Consider the following 17,202-nt stretch of genomic DNA (forward strand, 5'->3'; position numbering starts at 1 on the left):
TATAATAGAACAGAAAGAGAAAAAACTTTATAATTGTTTAATTTTTTTTTCCGGTAAAAGTGATGTCTTATTATGTAAATTAGAAAAAACAGGAATCTGTTCCATTAAAGCAAGCTTTTAGGAAGTGAATAAAATGAAAACTACATTTATTTAACTCGTTACTGTCTTTATTATAGAGTAAGTATAATAATGGTAATGGTGACTATACTTTATTCAATGGAAATATGCACCAAATTCAAACAAATATAAAAGGCATGAGTATAAACAGTATTACTACAGTAATATTGAACATTGGTTCAAAAATATTACATTAATATAATACAATATTACTGTAGGTATTACTGTCAACGTGCAAGCTTGTTTGAAGCTTGATGTATTTGTATGCGCTTGGTACATCTTGGCGTTGGAAAATGTATAGAAAATTATTAAGAAAAACTAGTACGTAATGGGGGATATCTTGATATACAGAGTGGTCGGAATTGTATTCAGGAAACTTTGGCAGCATAATCTGCAAATAAAATCAGTAAAAAAAATAGTATAAATTTATGTCCTAAAATGCTTCGTTTCAGAGATACAGAGTGTAGAAATTTCATTTTTATTTCGCTTTTTTCCAAATAATTTATGAAGAATGTATTGATTAATTCGTTTCCAAATATCTTGAGAACTATACTTGTGGCGAGTGTCAACAAGAGACCTTATTAAGTAAAAAACGTTGGAAATGTAAATTTTTCTCAGTAGTTTTATATAGATACAGACAAAAAGTATTACTCTTCAAATAACTTAAAAAATATGTAGGTGGCGCCCCCTATTAGTAAAAGTCAAATTGACATCTAAATCTAATTTTTCATGTCAAAAAACTCCCAAACGCCAATTTTCGTCCAAATATTGACGTCACTTCAGAAATTATTTGGAAAAAAATCGAAATAAAAATGAAACTTCTACACCCTGTATCTCCGAAACGAAGCATTTTAAAAACTTACAAGTTCATTTTTTTAGAAAGCCAATGCAACATTTCTGAGTTTCAAATAAAGATAAAAAACAGTAAAACATATAATAATAATATGTAAATTATTTTCTTGGATACATACATATATGGCAAATAATAACAGATTGTTTTATTAAAGATTTACGTTTTGGTTAATTCTAAAACTATCTTCAGATTATATGTGATATTACTTAAGTGATATTACATTATAAAAGAAAAAATGAAAATTATACCTTATAATCGAAAAAAAACGGCGTCAGCGATGGCTATGAAATGAAGATCGCTGTCATTTTATATGTAAAATTATATGGAGTATGTATCGATGGTTTTTTCCAAGCCAACTGGACGCCGTTTTTTTCGATCATACGGTATTACAAATTAATAATAGATTAACAGTCGAGAAAAAAAAAGAAAAAACTCTAGGTAAGTACTGGATAAATTTTAAAATGGCATATTTATTTTATCTTTGTTTAATATAAAAAAAACGAAATATCTACCTGGTTTACATAACCCTGTATAATTTGTGAAATAATAATGGACAAAAATGCAAGCGGTAAGAAAAATATTTACAAAAAATATGTACTTGTTTACATTTCTGGACCATTGTTCGTCATTTTTGTTATCATAATGGTGACCCTATCATAAAAACGTAGTTATTTCTATACCTGATGTGAAACTATAGGGAAAAAGTAATGTTTGTAAAATATTTTAGTCTTGAAAAAAAATAAGGAATGTTTGGTATTTTAAAATGTTTGGTAGCTTGTAATTTTTTCGACTTTCTCGATTGTTTATAGTTTATAATAAGCCTTAAAAATTGTTGTTTCATAATGGAATATCATTCTGGAATTCCTGTATGTTATTTTAGATTCTAAGGATGGTTTTAGAATAAAAAGAAACACATTTTTCATAAAAAAAAGCATTAAATTAACCAATGCCCAAGAAAATAATGTGTCTACTTCTTATGTACTTAATAATGTATCTACTCGTTATATTAATAACGAGGTTAGTAAGAACCTTTACGTAAATGATAAATATAAAAAATACAGATTTTCCAGGGTTTATAATTTACTAAATTATTATCTAAATAAGCGCCTTTCTACAACGCCACTGACGCCAAAATAGTAAATTTGACTTACCTGTGGAATGTTGTTCCAGGACTTAAATAGTCCAATTTCTTACAAATTTGGCACTGACGAACCTGTTTTATAGTTTTTAAATAAAAGTAATCAAAATAAACACTAAACCGACACTACACACTAAGAAAATCGAATCCAAAAAATACAAAATCAAAACATCCAATAAAAACAATAAAATAGCCATGGAGAAACTGTGACAACAAGGTTTTACGACACGTGCTTTACTCTACTATGGCTCTACTACGAGAGAATAAAGAATGAACAGGCGACCCGGCGATTGATGGGTGTTGCCAAATTGTAAAGAATTTGTCATTTTTAAATAGTCTCCGACTTATAATTTAGTAGTATAGGGACTATTTAATACATCTTTCTACTATTAAACACTACTTTATTAAAATACAGTTTTAATATCTCAATATATGTGTATAACAACAAAAAAAATATTAATAATATTTTAGACGTGACAACATAGGCTGGAGGCGAAAGACTCAGACGGCCGAGGTCAGCTGCACCCAGGAGTAAACATGTTTACAAAAATTAATATTGGACCGCGCTTAAATGTAAATAGTGTAGTCTATATTTTATTCTAAGTCTATGATTACAATGATCTCATTCGAAAGAAGGAAACGTAACCAGGGGAAGAAGTATATATTGTTCCGCTTTTTATTTACGTTTTTGTACTTGGAGACTTATTTTAATCGATTCTCGTATACGCAAAATTATATAGTTTGGCCTTATCGTATTCAGTACCAGCAGTTTTGTTTAGTTTGCCCAACACCCAACACTGGCATTTGTTTTAAATCGTTTTTTTTTATTTATTGCTTTTTTGGCATCTGTCCCAATAGAGTTTCGCATAGTTTACAATAATTTTAGATGCACTTTGATGTTCGGAAAATTGAAAATAAACAAGCTATGTTAAACGACTATTGATTCTATTTAGGATGAAGTTACACCAAATGGTTCGTTGCCTAAAGAAGAAGAAAAGAAAGTTGAAGAACAAGGTTCTGTAACTGTTCTAGGCATGGAAACGACGGCAAGCTGCGAGGGTGGTAAAAAATGGTCCAGACCCGACTCTCCAGTGTTGTCACATCCACCGGCGGTGGTTCCCAAGGAACCGTCACCTTCACCGCAGGTAGGATACAAATATAAATTAAAATATTGACAATTACACAAAAATCTATTTATTTTACAGCAGATTTTCTTGGAAGGTTCTCTGCCACCTCAGTCGCAGTTGTTGGTAGCAGACGCTGCGACTGAAGCTCAGAAGGACCCCGAAGATGACGCTCCCGTTGTACTTGCCGGTAAAATGACACTAAGTGTCATCAGTTTAGACTCCGGTAAGTACAGACATTGACAGACTGGTTCAGAAAAATAAAAATAAAAGAGTTTTAAGGATTATAACGATTAGAAGAAACCTGGTCCATCATTTTCTTTTTGGAATTATATATTCTAGAATAAATGGTGCATTCAAAGTGTCCCTTAGATCATATGTATAAGCAAAGATAAATATATCTATTTTAAATTCAAATTTTGTGTTTCTATATGTAACTTTCTAATATCGTCTGTGAAAGGGATGTATTCACTGAAGGTATGTTTCAGAGTGTTTTAATATTAGCAGGATTATAGAGGTGCAGCTCATAAACTTGAGTAATGTCTGATTCAGAGAAATAAATAAATATAGAGGCACATTTGAACTTTAAACCTCCTCTAGGTATACTTATTTCTCTGAGGTGTGAACTACTGAACACTGTAGTATCTTTTAGATAAGTAATTTCCTGAAGTTATATAACAGTTTATGAGAAAATAACTTAACTTCATTCAAATACTCAGCTCTTGTTCTATCATCATCAATCAGATTAATAAATTTAATACATTACCCCTTTTGTTTAAAACTAATTCACATAAATTACTCTACACACCACGTTCAGCTACTAAAACTAACATATACTCCCCCAAATAAATCTCTTGTACAAAGCTTTTGTCTATCCAACGACACATTTATTCTAGAATTCTATTCCGAACGTATTTCATAATGAAAGCTTTTTCTCACCCATTGTAGAAACTGGAACCGAAGACTCATCAAATTCCGGCAAAAAATCCGAAACATCTGACGAAGAAAAACAAACCATCAGCGGAAACACCTCTGATGAGTTTGAGAAGATCAATGCGGTTGATTTAGAGGAAGAAATTAACAATATCATCGAAGAAGCCGAAATAATAGCCTTGAATGGAGAAAAAAGGTGAAAACAGTTTTTACGTACACCCAGAAACATATTTCTATTTTTAATTTCTTCTCTTCAGATCCAACTCAAATGAAGAAGTAGAACGCGATGTCATAGAAGAGATCAGTAATGGAGTTAATATCATGGAAGATTCGTCCCCTGAACTGCCTGTCACCGACATCGTCAAAGACCCATTGGACAAACACGAAAAAAATCTTCTTTCTGAACCTACCTGCTTTAGTAGTATCGTGAACGTAGTTGCAGACGCCATTATTGAGGAGAAACCACGTGACATAGAAGAGTTACTGAGTAATGAAGAAATAAAACTTATTGCAAAATATCAAGCCTCAGACAATGATGAAGTTGTAAATGAAGACAAAGAAGTACCACCGAATCAGTCACTTGTTGCTCAGTTTTTACATGAAGAAAAAATAGCTTTGTTTAATCAAAATCCAGATGTAGATGAGATTTTTGTGAGGAGGAATGAACCTGTCAAAATTGGAATTCAGGAGGGAATAGAAATTATTGATATTGATTTAGTAGATGTCAAAGATAAGAACGCTGAAGATATTGAAGAAGTTGCCATGAATAAAAGGACAACTGAAGAAATTATTGATCAGAATCAAGATGAGTTCGATAAAGCTGAAAATTTAGAAGGTTCAAACGAAAATATAGTAGATAATTCAGAAGATAGACAGCCAGTGATTAATAGCCAAGCGGATTTGCTCTTAAGAGGTCTAGGAGTGGAAATTGAAGAAAACCAAGATAACAACGCATGTACCTCTGCTGAGTCTGAGGCAGTTCAAACAAACACTCAACAACAGACTGAACAGACTGATCATGAAGAAACTAAAGACCCGAATATAGAAAGGTCAGTCTTAGAAGATCAGAATGTTAACGTTTTGGACGTTATTGATCAAATTATTGAAGGCATAGAGTACCGTGAAGAGAGTGATAGCGAAGAACTACCACCACAAGATGTTGAGAGAAGTAGTTCAGATGAACCGGCCGTAGGAAGACTAAACGGCGTGGAAAACGAAACATCCGAAGTGAGTATCGATTATTTAACCTCAAAAAAATGTATTAAGTAACTTGTTTTTATTTTTCAGAACGAATTAGAGAATGAAGATGATTTTGAAATTGAAGAAATTATTGAATATGTAGACAACACTGATGAAGAAGGCGAAGAAATTATAGAAATGGACATAAATCAAGGGGAGAGAAGCCTTCAAAATGGGGACAATTGAAAATAAATCGAAAAAGCACATATAGCAAGATATACTTAAAGTTATATTTGCACTTTTACACCTTTTAGTAGATATAGTTGAAAAGAAGAAAATGTCTCCCCCAAAAGTACTGATATTTTTTTCACTAATATATCGTCGTAGAAACGTATATAAACATACTTAATAGGCAAATAAGCATTATATTAATTGTTTTTAAAGTTACATATTTAATAAATATGTTTCTCTATTCTAGTCAATGATTTTTTAGCTGGAATAATAGGTGCAACTCACGTCATTCTCACATTTTATTAATATTATAGATTACCACTGTGCCAAATTTTAAAATGGTTTTTGTCAAATAAATATATTATTATTATTTATTATTATTATTTTACACATAGAAAGCGGTAAAAAATACCGATGAGTCTTTGTAATATTTTCGACATTATTGCAATCGGCATTGTAATATTTTTTTTTTGAGACATGGTCATACTTATACAGACCGGACCACCGTAGTAGTAACATAGGCAGAACCGGACGAATTAGCGTATACCCGTCCGCCGGATAAAAAGCAAGCGAAAAAATGCGATAAAATAAAAATAGGTAGATATGTGATAAGAATGTTTCAGAATTTGTATTTATTCGTGTTTTAATTAGTAGTGGGAACTATCGAATGAATACTATCGAAACATTCGATAGTTGCAATTCATTCGAATAATTCGATAGTTAGTAAGAAAACATTCGTCGAAAACTATTCGAATAAAAATATCGAATAGATGCGTCATCTGCCTTAAAATATATTAATTCGGCAGCAAAAACCATTCATTTATAAAATTCATTCATTTGTAAAATTCATTTATTCGTCAGGATCGATTATAGTAAAATATAAACTGGATTTTCGTTGTCGCCCGGCGACGTAGGTTTCTTTCCTCGAAACCCGACAGCGGTCGGCGGTCGGTGGTAATGGTATGAAAAAAGCCGGCATCTTTGATTTTGAGTCAGATAAAGATAAGGAAGATAAGGACACATTATTTTTTTATTGAGGGGCTAGTATTTACACAAAAAATACATTATGAACGGCGCTGTTGCCGTATATTCGTATTAGTTGGTATTAGCAAAGAATATTATTCTTTGGTATTATAGTTAGTTAGGGATAGTATGACCATATATTTTGCATTTTTTTTATTAATATTCTGTTGTTACACTTCAGTAATACTTTTTATTTTGGATGTAGGAAAATGATTTTTAATGTTTTTAAGCAAAACTGGTTTAATAAATAATAATAACAGTAATAATTTGTTATACTTATTAACACCAAAATTTAAAATCATTTAATATAAATATTTTTTAAGTAGTAGCAAAATTTAAACAACAAATTAGAAGTCAAAATTATTTATATTAGATCCTATTTAAAAATAATATAGTCTCTAAATTTTTTGTGGCAACGTTGGTTTATTAAATAATAATAATTACAGAACTAATTTGTTATATTAACAACAAATTTTAAAATCATGAAATATAAACATATTTATTAATTTTCTGTGTAATAGAAGAAAAATATAAATAAAAAATTAGAAATCAAAATTATATATGTGTATTACATTTTATTACTTTGTATTAGTATTTAAAAATAGTATTTGCTTTTACTGGCATTTACTTTAAAAAATAAATGAAATATTTCTTCGCAAAAATCTACATGTAAGAGAATTAGCATAAACAAAATACAAATATCGTTAACTTTTTTTTTAAATTGGCACGTGTAAAACTTTAATCAATCAATTTAATTTTCTCATCCCAAAATTTGACTTCGATTTACTTTTTTTTTTACTTCGATAACCACATTACCACATTACTTAAATATGATTATTAAGTTCAACTAATTCATATTACTAAAACATCTAAAATACAAATACATATGTATTTTTAAAATTAATTGTAAGTTCACCTCATATCTCTGAAAAATTCTTACTTCTCAAAATTTTCCATTAAAAAAATAGACCATATACCGCATAAAATTAAATAATTGAAAGATCGGAAAATCACACAAATTTTCGGAAAAATGTTGACCACCTGCACACGCACAGAATCGTCAATTTAAAAAAAAAACACTACTACTTTAGTATTTTAAATATTTTAATAAACGCAAAAATAGCAGAGTATTTAGAAGGCAAGTTATAAAAATTTGGAAGAACTAATAATGCAGAAAGATCGGAAAATCACACAAATTTTCGGAAAAATGTTGACCACCTGCACACGCACAGAATCGTCAATTTAAAAAAAAAACACTACTACTTTAGTATTTTAAATATTTTAATAAACGCAAAAATAGCAGAGTATTTAGAAGGCAAGTTATAAAAATTTGGAAGAACTAATAATGCACTGACGCACACAAAAATCAAACGAATACTAAATTTCATTTATCAAAAGCATTCGATAGTCGTGGCTTAACGATAACCATTTAGTCGCACGGCGAGGTTGTCACATATGCTTTAGTATACAAATGAATGAATGATTTTATTCGAATGAAACCATTCGATAGTTGAAATCATTCATTCAGTAACCATTCGATAGTCTAATTCATTCGATAGTTCCCATCGCTAGTTTTAATAGCCAAAACGAATACATAGATTCTCGCTGCAGCTCTCGTGTAAAATTTATTTTTTAAGTAAAATAATGGATGTTTACGAAGTTCGTGAGAAAATTCAAATTGTAAAATGGTATTTCCAAAATAGGTCATATCGGGATATACAAACAATTTTTCCACAAACTTTTGTAAACAGGCCAATTCCATCTTTACCTACTATATCAAGAGTTATTAATAATTTTGAAACACATGGGTTTTAGGGTATTAGGGCTATCTAATAGCTGTATTTTTAGATTTTCAAATTAACTGATTAATTGGCTAACTTAATATTTTTAAATACGGGCCTGCATTTTTTATTTCAGGTTTTGAAAGAACTCGGTCTCCTGAGAGTAAAATGACATGCCACAGTTTTTTTTTGTTTCAGATATTGATTGATTCGATTGATTTTTTTTTTGTTTCAGATATTTGAACACAATTTACTTAAACTACTTTTAAGTTTGGCTCTGTTTTTTTACGGACGATTTTTTCGCAATTGATGATGGGGTTTCATAGTGCACAAAACGTCAAAATATCATTCGAGCCCCATCTACATTCCGAGTTTCGGCATCCTAGCTGACATAGGGCCCGAGTTACGACGTTCCAAGATCGTTACCACTTTTCCTCTCGCGAGCTCGTGTGTCACGGCCTTTAATTTTTACAACCATCGCACGTAAAGAAGTTGCACCTCAAAAATTTTCAAATTATTTCTTATTTTTGAATGGGTTTATATCAACTTCTTCAAGGTTTTACTATTCAACCTTGACCAAGCTATTTCGCACATAGTGTAAGAGCGCTTGCACACACACCGGCAAAATCGGTGCAGGAGTCGGCGCCGGCTTTGCACCCGTTCCGACAGTTGTATTTAATTCTATTGTATTTGCCAGATCGGGGTATATGTGAAGGAGCTAATTTATTTATATTGCAATCGATTTCAGCTCTAGCACCGACATCGATTTTGTCGGCGCCGCGGCGTGTGAAAGCGCTCTAACGCTGTTCAAAACTAACAGCACCTCTTCATTGCTACTTTTTTCAAACTACACAAATTAGCTTTTTATACATCTAAATAGATAAATTCAATGAGATTCCTACGATATACAAGTTATGCATATTGGCTTTTAAACGTCAGTAATTGGTAAAAATCATTTTTTCGGCGGCTTTAGTCCGAGCAACATCTGCAGTTTTTGACAACTCAATTTGAGGAATACCTTGAAGATTTACCTTTGGCACATTTTAATAGGTACCCTTTCCAACACGACACGGGGCTCCTCCACACTGAAGCAGTTGCTGCTTACCAGCTGCCTATTAGCGCGCTGATATGCAATTTTTTTTGCAAAAGCGAAACAATACATTCGATTGGCCAACTATTTGATTGCATCTGTGCGCAGCTTTATAAGAAAACATTCGTTACAAATCTGCAACTAAATAGTCGACCGACTTGAAAATTGCCTGTCAGCGCAGAGCCTTATGCCGGGACCCCATTAGGCCAAACGCCACGTCATCCCACGTGAGCCCACATGTTGCGACGTGGGAAAGAGTGTACACATGAGATCTGGGACCTCTGGGACAGACGAATCGTCCATGACACGTGTGATAGCGGGTAATGGCGTGCCGTGAACCCTAGTGTGTACGCAACACAGGTAATTAAATGGAAAAACATACGCACAGATCTTCATAACGTGCGGAAGCATTATATTCTTTCTATGATTATAACGCATATTCAAGCTACTGCAATTCCGCTACGGTAACGGAAGTTTAGCCCTTGTAGCGGAATTTGTGTCCATCAAAAAAAATTTTTTTTTTCTTATTTCAAGTAAATTAAAAAATAATGTTTAATTTACTTCATTACAACTTCTCAATATTTAATTTTTTGTGACTGTATTAAAATTATAGAAAATTTAGGTGGTATATAGCTGTTTTTTGTAACGTGTAGCGGAATTTTGAGCACGCCATATCGGTATAACAGCGCTTTCAGATCAGAGCGGACCGTCCGCGACTTCGAGCAATGTGTTTATATGAACAATTTCACATGGGTAGCGTATGCTCCGTCCGGAAGATTTAATCCGTCCGCGCCTTTTTATTCAAAGGTCCGCGCGGACGCTCCGCTTATGCTCCGCTCCACCTGAAAGTAGGGACTTTACCTGAAAGCGCTGTAAAGCGCCAAACAGTTGGCAACACTGATTACAGCCTGGACTATAGATAGATTGGTCGCGTTCATCAGGACTATATTCTGTGATCAGGACGTAGCCACGGACGTAGCGCTACCGCAGCGATCACTAATTTTCTGCTGAACGCGCCGATTAGTTGTGAGCGCTCTGGGATCAGTCGCCATTTTTTCCATCAGATTTAAAATACGCTACTATGGAGGGTAGAAGCACGGTGCAAAAACTTAAATGGCAGGATTTGGAACAAGAATTGCCAAATCCTGCTGTCAGAGGGCGCCACTGTCGATTTAAAAATACGTGGGCGGAGTAAGAGGGAAGGAAAAGTTTCTTCCCGCCACCCGTCTCATCATAATATTTCGTCATTTTTCCCGGCAGCCATCAGTGCATAGAGAAAGTTAATAGTTTAGAGAGTGGTGAATCGCGTGGTAAAATGTTGGGAGATTGCGCTTTTAGCGCCCTCTACTTGGCTACAGGTACGAACTATGAAAGAGCGGGAGATTTAAATTATTATTATACTTATTATTTTTAAGGCAATTAAAACTAAGAGTGCCCTTAACCAAAAACAGTGAAATAAATGGAGATACCTACTCAATTTTTATATTATCATGATATTAAAGGATATAAATACAGCATTTATAATCCTTTTACACCTTTTTAATCAAAGTCTTACACGCTAATATAAAATTTGACTATCTCCATTTATTTCACTATTTTTGGTTAACGGCACTCTTAATTTTAATTTTCCTTTTTTTATGGGAAAATGATTAAATGGGAAGAATTGAATGGGAATGGAAAGAGTGACCAATTATTGTATTTTGTATTAATTTATAATACCCCTATTCTACTAAATATCTAGCTACATTGTACTTACAGTTAAATAGCTACATTGTACTAGTTATATACATATTTACAGTTTTATGATGGCTATTATTTCTTTTCATTGTGCTATCTATTGATTCGATCCGACTTGAGTACTATACCTCGAGATGGCTCCAGGAATTATTTATCTTTACAGGCCTAGAATATGAAGATTCACAGTAGAATTTTTGGTTTTACTGCCTATTAGAAACAAACCTACCCCCCTACATCAAGGGGCATACAATTATGCCTTGTTCTCGGCCATGATATTCCTTCCATTCTATATCCAACATCCAACTTAGCACACCTTCTGGTTCACAACAGGGCCTAGACTGGTCGGATGATATTTTAACAGAATAGACCTTGATATCTCTTTCACACTTTCATTTAATAATTAAATAGGAGGGCTGGATGGTATAATTTCTAGAAAGAATAGTCTGTGAAATAAAAACTTCTGCATGGACATTACCTTTCTTACCTTTGTCTGCTATTTTTTAATAAAAAACAACTGTTTAGTTTGCACAAAAATAAAATTAACAATCAAAATTTCTTAAAAAATGATCAAGCCTTTGTACTACGCCGCGTGACGCTTTTTGAACAAACAACAAACAAAAAAGAATGAGGTTAGCGGCGTTGCCAATGTCAATTTTCTAAACTACCCAAAAATCTAAATTAAATTCGCCAATTTGGGGAGAAAAATGTCCCGATTCACCAAAAATTCCCCATATGATTATTTTAACAAAAAAAAATAATTTTAATAAAAATACAATATTTATTATATATGTTAGAGAGATTAAACTGTAAATTACCTCCTTGTTTTTTAATCCCTTCCCTAGTAGCACAGATATTCTGTGCTAGTAGTCATTAAATAATTTGAGGTCACTAAATTTTCTTTCAACTGAAGCATTTGCAAAGGGAAGCACAAGTAAAAAGCAGATTATAATTTTTAAGTTGGGAAAGATATATCGTCCCGCTCCGTTTTTAAAGCTAAAAATTTTACGCCATTTTCAATCAGCAATACAAGGATATATAGAATAAGGATATTCGACTGGCCCAAAAAAAACGTGCCGTATTTTGTCGAGGAAGACGATTTCGTCACGACCAATGGGCGTCGAGTATTTGAAATTGAAAACATATAAATTGACGGTAACCTATGTTTTTTGACTCATTTCACTGACAAATGTGATGAGATTGTTATTGTAATTTATAGATCCAAAATCCAAACGTTTTTGAATAAATAATTTATTTTAAAGTTATTTCCTAGAGGTTTGGTTTCGATGTATGGAAATCCGCAAGTTTTGTATCTGAAGCCGCAAAGAAATTTCGCTCTATAGTGAGAAAATGTTATATCTTTTTAAACGCGTAGAATAACAAAATTTCTTATTTCAGATGTTCTAAATGTGAGTGCTTAATGTCAAAAATTAAAATATATACTTGAAATATTTCAAGTTATACCCTTTGCCCTTTGGAAGTAAACAAATATTGAAGAAAGTGTTGTGCCTTCACAGAATTTAAATTGGCATTAGGAATAGATTTCCTTGATTTAGTAATAATATTGCTCATAGAAATTGATAATATACTATTTTATATTCACTCGTTCAAGTGCTGATCTATTTTTAAATTGAATATTTATGTAAGTATTATGTATAACACAATATAAATAATTTAAGGACATAAGAAGTTAAAATTTCAAGTGCCAATATTGATTATTTTTCCAGTTTTATTCAAATATATTGAAATTAATATGGAAACAAAAGTTCATAAATATTATTCTTAATAACAAGAATTGAGATTTGGGCATAAGTTTGAAAAGCCATGTCAGAAGAGTAGGATTAAAGACAAAGTATTAAGGTAACATATATTTACATAAAGTTTTAATAACACTGACAATTTTATTTGTTTATGTTTATTAATTAAAATTTAGTTGCAATTTATTTCATATTCTAATATTTTTGAGAAAATTTTACTTTTATACATACCTGAATATTATGCTGCTTTTTTATTTTAAAGTGTGCCGACTGTGCTGTTATTTTTATACTAATAATATTGTATACTGTAGGTATCGTATTCATATATAGTTATATATATATATATATATATATATATATATATATATATATATATATATATATATATATATATATATATATATATATATATATATATATATATATATATATATATATATATATATATATATATATATATATATATATATATCAGTAGTATAGATACTTACTTTCTTTCTATGTGTACTTATATCCTTTATAGTTTTCTAAGTGCATATAATACTACTTTTTTAAGAGAAGGCAGTTTTTAATAATCTATTGTTAATTCCCCTAATTCTGTGTCCCCTGGTTCTGCTATACAACAATTATATATTTTTTTATCATTACTGATTTTAAAAGTTTCTTTTCAAAGAATTTGACCATATATTTTTTTCAGAGTAATTGGGCTGTTCCTGAACAATATTGAATATAAATATTCAAAAATATGATTGATAACTGCATATCCTACTAAGTAGATCAATACCAAAATCCCATTAGAGAAATAAGTTAAAAATATGTTTTACTTGTATAATTTTCTTGCTATTTGTCATCAGTACAAGTATATAACCAAAAAAATGTTGATGCAAATTCTTTGTATAACATACGTACCCCTATGGTATTCAACTTTTCATTGTTCTTTTAATTAGATACACAATAAGCACATTAATTCGTCTATTAAACAACCAAAACTCTAACTACTTAAATTCACAATAAATGTATAAGCTTTGATCAATTCCTATTATTAATACCTGACGACTTCATACTTTATAACTACCAATGGCTATCCTACTAACACACTAGCCAACTAATAATAAATCTGTTCTAAAAAAATACAACATAAAGACATCGTTATTGCAATAATATAGAAATATATTCCATATATCATTAACTACCTATAAATACAATACCCACATCTTCTTTTACGCGAATAGTGCATTAAGAGGCAGAAATATTGCCTGCATTGTACATCATACAAATTGGCTAGAATTTATTAATATCCATTGCAAACATTTCTCTTTCAAAGGGTCTAAATGTTTTGTCTTTTTACTGTGTCCCTGTAATATGTTATCAATTAACAACAGTTATCAAATGACCTGGAGAATAATAATTGTTTTACCTTTTTTTCAAACTAAACTCTTTAAACAAACTATATAAATAAAATTTATCTCATAACCTAACTTGCTGCTAGAATTTCTTTCTTGTTATTCTATATTCCTGTATTGTTATTCTTCACATTATCAATTTCTATGAGCAATATCATTACTAAATCAAGGAAATCTATTCCTAATGCCAATTTAAATTCTGTGAAGGCACAACACTTTCTTCAGTATTTGTTTACTTCCAAAAAATGTCAAAGCATATAACTTGAAATAATATATCAAGTCAGTGCCTTCTATTAAAAGATCAGCCTACGGGCGAGATTTATGACGTCACGCTAGTTAGATATAACGGATTAATAAATATGTTGTAGAATACATGGAAAACATAATTATTCCTCAGATTTTTGGTTTGTATTTTAAAAATGATATAGTTTAAATGAAATATACATAATATACAGTTAATAACTACAACATATATACCTATTTATAGTAATAAATACTGTGACAAATAAACTATGAACCATACAAATGCAGCAAATGTTTTACAATGTACAAATAATGTATAGGTACATAAGATAATGGGTAAAATGTAAATATATTTTAAATTTTGGGGTTTGAAAATCGATCTAATTTAACAAAAAACATTTAATATCTACTAATAGTGATGTATTATTATTTGCATTCACAAAATTTATATGTATATTTTGCAAGTATCAATGTTCGAAAAATTATATTTACAAATAATACAATATTATCTAAAAAGCGTCAGCGATGGCTATGAAATGAAGATCGCTGGCATTTTATATGTTAAATTATTTTAAAATTTTGATTTTCTTGGGATTTAGGTTTGGGAAAAACGTTGATTAAGTTTTCATTTTGGGGTTTCATTTTATTTGTTTAAAAAACGTTTCGGCTAACTATAGTTTTTCACAGTGTTGTGTCATATGAGAAAATAGTGTCGAATATAATCCAAAAATTACATATACAATATAATTCACACCTCATAATGTTTACTGCAATTAATAAACTAATATAAACTTATCAAAAGATGACCACATATTTTTTAAAATTATTATTCTTAACACTAAAATTATCTACATTGACTATGGAGTACGCAGTAAACATTATGTGCGTGGTGTGAATATTTTATATGCAATTTTTTGGATTATATTCGACACTATTTTTTTCATATGACACAACACTGATGGAGGCTATAATGTTAGCCGAACCGTTTTTTTTTAAACCAAATAAAAATAATGAAAAACCAAATGAAAAATCAATCAGCGTTTTTCCCGAACCTAAATTCCAAGAAAATCAAAAAATTTAGAATATTTAGAATCAAGGTTCAAGAATATCAAATTTTCCAAGATTGTAAAATTCTAGTTAATTATTTTATGTGTACAGTTATTTAGGGAATGTCATCGATGTTTATTTCCAAGCCAACTAGACGCCGATTTTTTCGATGATACGGTATAATTCTTACGTAAAATGTAAATAACATTAGACCAATTAAAACAAAGAAATATGAATTTCTTAGTATTTTTAGTAACACCTTTATTCTTAAAACTTAATTTTGTATTATGCAAATATACCAATTTTATTGTTATTTTATTCATATTGTATTCAGCCATCACTTAAATATTTGATATTAATTTGGTATTATAAATAATCAATACTATTCATTAAAATTACTGAACAAATATATGTTATGCTTAACATACATTATATATTATCAAACAAAAACACATTCTTCTTCTTTTTAAACTGTATCAGTCTTGTCTTTACAAAAATCTTTTTTAAAATTTGAACTCAAAATAATAATCTTTTTCATGATCTCTAATACACATATTCTTTTATTTTTCCCTAGATCATAATACCTACCTACGTGTTTGAATCTATCGAAGCTGAACCAGCAACACTTGGAGTGGAGATTCCACAATATGAATAAAATAAACATAATTGTCCAGTTTTCATTAATACCATCATGGGAGAATATTATTTTTAAATTTATTAAAGATATTTTCAATAAAATTCTCTTGATTTATAACTCGTACCCACTTTTCTTGCTCTTCCGGACACTTTAGGCTGCCTAGTATAATAACTATCCTTAGTAACTATCCTTTCCACCAGGAAACACAACAAAGATGAGGCATAGCACCAATAACACACTCCACTTAAGCTTTATTGATGAATTGTTAGAGTCATAAAAACACACACAAAAATCACGATAAGTAAAAATGTATGGGCACTTTTAGGTTAAATCACTTGCACAACGTGTAATTTTTAAAATTTCTATTTTTTTATGCGAAACCGAGAGTGACCATATATCTGGTAGTAGTTTATGTCACTTCAACACCAAAATAATTAGTTTTTTGCACTACAATAATAAATAATACCAAAAATCAAAGAGTTAAAACCACGTTAAAACCAAAAATCAACCGACAAAATATGAAACGGAATCTAACCCAATATCTAAGTATGTACAGCTGATGAAGTAAACAAAAGTCCGCCCGTAGGCTGATCTTTTATTAGAAGGCACTGATCAAGTATATATTTAAATTTTTGACAAGCACTCACATTTAGAACATCTGAAATAAGAAATTTTGTAATTCTACACGTCTAAAAAGATATAATAACATTTTTCTCACTATAGAGCGAAATTTCTTTGCGGCTTCAGATACAAAACTTGCGGATTTCCATACATCGAAATACAAAATAAGATATTATTTATTAGTAGACAAATACCAGAATATAGAAGGCCAAACCAAACTCTAGGAAATAACTTTAAAATACATTATTTTTTCAAAAAACGTTTGGATCTATAAATTACAATAATAATCAC

The 17,202-nt window shown here is 30.6% G+C and overlaps 1 protein-coding gene and 3 long non-coding RNA genes across 6 annotated transcripts in view; 2 read left to right on the forward strand and 2 right to left on the reverse strand.

The window, feature by feature from the left end:
* Positions 1-5,945, forward strand: part of LOC115874140 (enolase-phosphatase E1) — a 30,015-nt gene extending 24,070 nt beyond the window's left edge. For 2 of the 3 annotated variants that reach the window (XM_030889234.1, XM_030889232.1), the window contains 5 exons: positions 3,062-3,253; positions 3,314-3,458; positions 4,181-4,361; positions 4,423-5,392; positions 5,453-5,945. In XM_030889234.1, the coding sequence (XP_030745094.1) occupies positions 3,062-3,253; positions 3,314-3,458; positions 4,181-4,361; positions 4,423-5,392; positions 5,453-5,590 (1,626 nt within the window). In that variant the 3' untranslated portion in view covers positions 5,591-5,945. The remainder of the gene's footprint in view (positions 1-3,061; positions 3,254-3,313; positions 3,459-4,180; positions 4,362-4,422; positions 5,393-5,452) is intronic. The other variant, XM_030889233.1, reaches the window with a different exon arrangement.
* On the reverse strand, positions 150-2,184 carry LOC115874144. The gene is made up of 2 exons (XR_004048780.1): positions 2,122-2,184; positions 150-508 (listed from the first exon to the last, which is right to left on the reverse strand). It is a non-coding gene; the product is annotated as an uncharacterized LOC115874144 (long non-coding RNA).
* Positions 5,946-12,819: 6,874 nt separating the features above from the next.
* LOC115874135 lies at positions 12,820-13,782 on the forward strand. The gene is made up of 3 exons (XR_004048778.1): positions 12,820-12,845; positions 12,931-13,063; positions 13,658-13,782. It is a non-coding gene; the product is annotated as an uncharacterized LOC115874135 (long non-coding RNA).
* LOC115874136 lies at positions 13,648-14,212 on the reverse strand. The gene is made up of 2 exons (XR_004048779.1): positions 14,154-14,212; positions 13,648-14,082 (listed from the first exon to the last, which is right to left on the reverse strand). It is a non-coding gene; the product is annotated as an uncharacterized LOC115874136 (long non-coding RNA).
* Between the last annotated feature and the right edge of the window lie 2,990 nt (positions 14,213-17,202).

Source organism: Sitophilus oryzae, unplaced genomic scaffold (assembly GCF_002938485.1).
Source record: "Sitophilus oryzae breed Bouriz unplaced genomic scaffold, Soryzae_2.0 scaffold_122_pilon_pilon, whole genome shotgun sequence".
Lineage (NCBI taxonomy): Eukaryota > Metazoa > Arthropoda > Insecta > Coleoptera > Curculionidae > Sitophilus > Sitophilus oryzae.